The 5,919-nt window shown below is 34.9% G+C and overlaps 1 protein-coding gene across 8 annotated transcripts in view; it reads right to left on the bottom strand.

Moving 5' to 3' along the window:
• Positions 1-5,919, bottom strand: part of LOC109851555 (probable starch synthase 4, chloroplastic/amyloplastic) — a 25,307-nt gene that overhangs the window by 6,788 nt on the left and 12,600 nt on the right. For all 8 annotated transcript variants that reach the window (XR_002249892.1, XM_020421750.1, XM_020421777.1 and 5 more), the window contains 7 exons: positions 5,241-5,345; positions 4,570-4,668; positions 4,147-4,276; positions 2,890-2,940; positions 1,860-1,970; positions 1,618-1,727; positions 923-1,088 (listed from right to left, as the gene is read on the bottom strand). Coding sequence is in view for 7 of the 8 variants with exons in the window: in XM_020421750.1 (XP_020277339.1) it covers positions 923-1,088; positions 1,618-1,727; positions 1,860-1,970; positions 2,890-2,940; positions 4,147-4,276; positions 4,570-4,668; positions 5,241-5,345 (772 nt within the window). In the remaining variant the exon portion in view is untranslated. The remainder of the gene's footprint in view (positions 1-922; positions 1,089-1,617; positions 1,728-1,859; positions 1,971-2,889; positions 2,941-4,146; positions 4,277-4,569; positions 4,669-5,240; positions 5,346-5,919) is intronic.

Genomic DNA, 5,919 nt, shown 5'->3' on the forward strand with positions numbered 1-5,919 from the left:
CATTGCAGGTAAGAACTGCAGTGGAATGGGATGGTTATAAGACAAAGCGAGAAGTGTTCATGCTATTCAGAGGAACTCATCTCACAACTATTCTATTTGGGAGATTTTACTTGGTATTTATGGTATTTTATTCTCCTCGATTAGAAGTGTATGCACTAATTTTGGTAATTTTTTGACGATAAGTTTAGCAATACTATTTTCTGGGTACCTATCCCGATTTCCTGGAAATGTATACTTTAGTTCATACTGACAAGACACTGAATTATCATTTTAATTTTGAGGTCTTTTGGATTCCACAGATGTGCATCTCTAATGTTCTTCTTTGCATTACCAAGTTAATACTTGAATCAGGATATATACGAGACTAATTCTGCTGCAAAATGTTAAATTAAGTTAATCTAGAGTCTATTACAGTGTTATATGATCCCCCATACTTCAAATTCCTGATATATAAAAAACATGTAAAATGACCTTCATGCATCAATGCATATTATTCTGAATCCTTTCTATCCCTTCATTTACAAATCATGGTGAGGAAGACGAGATAAAACCAATACCATTGTTAAACAATAAAATAGTGTGGATTCTCATTCATATTTCAAAAGCTACAACTACTCCCCTTTACATAGGAATATAATAACAAGAAGTTTATTGTGTAGTCAATGTGGGACAAAACACAATTACTTAATCACAATTGTTCTATTAGTTACATTCTTAATATCTCTTAATCACCAAATCTCTAATTTATACTCCTAATATATTATTCCTAATATAACTATAATATTAAAGATCTCCATAATATATTCCTCAACAACCATAAATAAGAAACAATGTTTGTAATTACATAATCTATCATTACTAGACATGTCAGAGCAAAGTTAAGCAATACTAATTGTTATAACGTGCTAAAGACATAACATACAATAGCAAAAGAATGCTTAGAGAACCCAAGATGATGCCTAAGTGCAACTTTACAAAGAGCCTTCCCCTCAATATTGTTTGCAGAATACTTTGCAGGAAGAAATTTGTCTTTGGAAGGATCAAAATTTGTGCCATCAAACCCATAGGGAGTAATCAACAATTTGTCCCTAGCAAAGGAAACATACCCAGTAAGAAAGATACTAAGGACAAATTTTCAAAACCAACCCTTTTGGTTTTTTATTTGTAAAAAACGACCTATTTCAGTTTTATTTGCAAAAAACGACCTGGTTTCAGCCTCAGCGCTAAAACCTAAAACCAGGTCGGTTTTTGAAAAAAAAGTTTCCGAAACTTCACGGGAGTTGAACTCCCGTGAAGTTTAGCAGCTTTTAATTAAGTTGCTAAACTTCACGGGAGTTTAACTCCCGTGAAGTTTCGGAAACTTTTTTTCAAAAACCGACCTGGTTTCAGCGCTGAGGCTGAAACCAGGTCGGTTTTTATAAATATTTGGAAAATGGGTCGTTTTTTACAAATAAAAAATCAAAAAGGTTGGTTTTGAAAATTTGTCCAAGATACTAAAGGTTCACATTTTACCCAGCAGAGACCAAGAAAGCAGTGAACCTACAAACAGCATTTGAATCCTAATATTGAGGAATTTCTCCATGAAACAACAATGGGAAGAGTAGAAAATTTACTCACCTATGAACAGCTAATGTGGGTTCCAATTCATGGCCTGAACATTGGATGATTTTATCAATTGAATGACTTGATGATACAAAAACTACTTTGTTGGAATAAACAATCCCTCCCTGACAAGACGTAGCAAAATGTAGTTTAGAACTGAAATTTATGAAAATAATTAAATAATAAAGTGGAGCAAGAAGAAAAGGTATACCTTTAAAATATTAATGAGATTTTTGGAGCAAGAAGAAAAGGTATACCTTTAAAATGTTAATGAGATTTTTGTTGATATTATCTTGCAAACGATCAGCACGGTGAAGTCTATGAGAATCTAGTCCACAAGTCTCTAGCTTATCCGGCTGTTCAAGACACTACAGAACATAATATAAGATTAGAGAAGAACTAATAATGCAGGAAGTACTAAAAAGCTTTTTTTATAACTAAGTTCATAGAGGCCTCTATTTCAAGGTGGTTGGTATGAAATGACACGAGACGTGTTAGTTGGAAAATGCAGTAGGGAGCTTTCAAATGTTTGTCCTAGGAAAGAGAATGAACCAGGAGGCTCTTCCAACATCAAAAGAAAGCCTCTCTAGTACGTTATGTAAAACGATTCACCTCATAAAATCGTTGTCATGTTGAGAAATTGAGATCAGCATAGGTAGTTCAAAAATAACAACCACTTATCTCTAGCAGAAATATGCAAAAATACAAGACAAGGTACTATAGAGAAAGTGAAATATGACCTAGGTTAGCATATGTAAAATTAGCTTCTATTACAGAAGTCCACAATCCCCATCCAATAAGATAAAATAGACAAGGAAAGAAAGGTACAAGAATAATTATCAATAGAAGTTGGGCTGTTGGAAGCTGTTGAGACTGATGACATGAAACCAAATCACTGAAAAAACCTTTCAGCCACTGCTTCAAGTTGGTGTTTACTGAATGAAGATGCTATGTTTACTGGTATCTGCATTTAATGCATCCATGCCCTTTTTAAATTTGATTATCCATATACATGGATAAGACATACGACACACGTGTGTACATAAATATATGCATACATGTGTGCTTGCATACGTATGCGTGCCACACACGTACATGTGGATGTGTGTGTTGCGTGTGTACCAAAGGAGGCTATAAGGTTGGGTTTATATAAGGTCCTCCATGTTCAAAAACTTTGTTTAGTGGTTTATTCCTAGGCATCTGCACGTCCTAGAGAATGAGAGAGTATTCTGAAGTACTATGCTTTTGAGTTTTGACCAATAGATATGCGACAGAGTTCTCACTTACTTGGGAATTCAAGTCATGGCATGTGAATACTAGTCGAGTTCCGCTGAGCCCCTAAAAGAAATAAAAGGGAAATAGTGACAAATAGAATTTTTTTCTGAAAACAGAGTCAGTATTTAGAATAAGTTTTAATAATGTTGCAACACAAAATCTTTGCACAAAATAAATCTAGCTATTGAAATATAAGATACTCATGGACAAAGATGATTTGTATACTTTGAAATTTATGCAGAATTACTATAACTTTCTCCATAAGGATGTTAAAGATTATATATTGCAAAAATTCTACAGTGGTACTCTCAGCAATTAGCTTAACAGTATTGCAGAAGTTACTATAGTAGTAGAGTGAACTTATGTCACTAAAAACAGAACAGATAAAGAGGAAACCCATACGTTCATTCATATTTCTATGGTTGAATTTCAAAGCCAATTGAAAATGCAAACAAAGGAACATGTACACATATTTACCAGAAAAAAGACTACAATTTCTTGTCAATGAAAAAAATCTGTCACTGATGCACCACAGAAGTGACTGAAGTCTAGGAGTTACCATGTCACTATAAATTCCTACATACTGTATCTTTTTTTAACAGTAATAGCATCAGGATAGTAGATTATAGGTTACTGTAGTCTGTAGCTGTTTTATATGGTCTTACACGTGGGGTGCGAACAGTTAGTTTGAATAGACTCAAAAAGAAAATCTTAAGAAAAATATTTCTCTCATCTTGAGCCAGCAAATAATGTGTGGACAAGGCAGTACTCCAATGAGATGTTAAGAATCCATGCTTAATATGTAACGATTTTCAGCAGCATCAAGGTAACGTTTGAGACAAGAACAGAACAATTTGTCCAGTTCCTTCCTTAACATCCCATGTAAAACCAGCAAATTTGCAATAAAATATGAGATTTTAGGAGCATAAATTTGATCATGGAACTTTTTTTTTGAAATGACTAAAATAATGGCCACCACATAATGTACTAAACTAAGAGAACAAAGAAATAGAACTGGTTCATATGTAGGCATTAGCTGTTTATGTACTCAATAGCTTAAAAAAAATTTTTCCAAAAGGTTTATCTTATAGGATATCAGAGCATCAGGTTCAAGATTGCCTTGATAAAAGTCTCACATGCAAGGGAAATGAACAGATTTACAACATCCGCCTGAGGTAAGCACTAAAAAGCAGACCGGTATAGTTACAATTATGTGTTTAAGGATAACAGAGATACATAGAAACCTAAAACAAACAATTAAATACCGACCTGGTGAACAAAAATATCCCAAAAAAGCGGCCCAATGATTGCAGTTTCCCAATTGTGTATGTGCAAAATATCAGGTTGCTTTCCAGATTTTACTAAATAGTCCAATGAGGCACGTGAAAAATACGCAAATCTGATAGACCATTGAAAAGAAACACATGTAAAAAGGTAAGTGGTATAAGAGAATAATTAGTAAGGTACTAAGGCCTGATTAGAGATCTGAAGTGTATGTCCTTGCAGCGAAATTTTCCTAATGGTAAAGCTTCAAAACATTACTTTGATCTATGCAATAATAAAATGATTGGTAAATTATCTGCCAGAAAACATTTTGACCCAATTGGTAAAGGAAAGCACACAATATGTAGCATTTTTTATCAGACCCTACAGTACAACACAATGATACTCTTTGCTACCAATAATACTTGCCGCTTGAAGTCGTCAGAGTACCCGCATATCAGGTCACGGTTGAAAAATTCCTGATGATGGAGAGGTTCAATTAATGCAACGCCAATATTGTTGATGATCCTGGATAAGGGAACAAGTGGCGAATTAGCTGAAAGGAAATAAAATGGATAGAGGACAAACATCAAATAAATAGGGTGGCCCAGTGCATGAAGCTCCCACCATTGTGGGCTCTGGGGAGGGTCAGATGTACACAGTCTTACATCCGCTTTGCGGAGAGGCTGTTTTTGAGATTCGAACCCGTGACCTCCTGGTCACAAGGCAACAACCTTACCGTTGTGCCAAGACTCTGGGGAGGGTCAGATGTACACAGCCTTACCTCCGCTTTGCGGAGTGGCTATTTTCGAGATTCGAACCCGTGACCTCCAAGTCACAAGGCAACAACTTTACCGTGCGCCAAGGCTCACCCTTTAGGACAAACAACAAATGATTTATTTTTTATAATATTTTTTAAGTGCGCCAAGGCTCACCCTTTAGGACAAACAACAAATGATTTATTTTTTATAATATTTTTTAACTTTAATTGAAACTAAAAAAATTATTTACTTAGAGAAAATGTTAAACAAGAGAACCAATAGTAGTAAACCTGAACAAGTAGTATCTGAAAAAAATATATGCTGATTAGCATTTCTCACCCAGTCCATATTCTGTTTCTGTGCCATCTACCACCAAAATAAGAATCTACTTCACCCTCAATTTTCCTTAAAGCCTTAATGGGAGCCAGGTTTATACTTGCATACCTGTTAACATCAGAATTCCTTGAGAAATTAGACTCCTGATTCTACCATTTTATATAAAGGATGCAGCCGACATTAATGTCTGTCTGAAATAAGAAATGAATAACACAAGAATAAAGAAAAGATAGCTTCAATCATCAAATCAAATATTTTATCCAAAACCATTTATTAGTGGAACTAACCTCTTAACCCCTAAAACCACTACGTGCTACTTGTAGAATATATAGAAGAATATTTTTTTTAATTTTTTCCACATAAAGATATGCCTGAAGGATTAACCGACCAAATAAGTGTACAAAAATTCATGCAGATCATTTAAGGGTGAACAATCTCCAGGAGTACAATTCTTCTAGTTGAGGTTCCATTCAATACTGCTCCAATTTGGAAACTGAGCTACACCTTGATATTGTGGGAGTCAAGGTTCAAGTTCGATGATAAGTCAACATGTGATGGTACATGGAATACAACTCGGGGAAAAATAATAACCAGGTTTTTGGTAGTGGGTTACAAGCTGACATTGACCCAATATGCTGGTGAAAAATTCCTGCCTGAACCACCATGAGCAAGCAAGGAGCTG

The sequence above is a fragment of the Asparagus officinalis genome, chromosome 1, assembly GCF_001876935.1.
Source record: "Asparagus officinalis chromosome 1, Aspof.V1, whole genome shotgun sequence".
Taxonomy (NCBI): Eukaryota; Viridiplantae; Streptophyta; class Magnoliopsida; order Asparagales; family Asparagaceae; genus Asparagus; species Asparagus officinalis.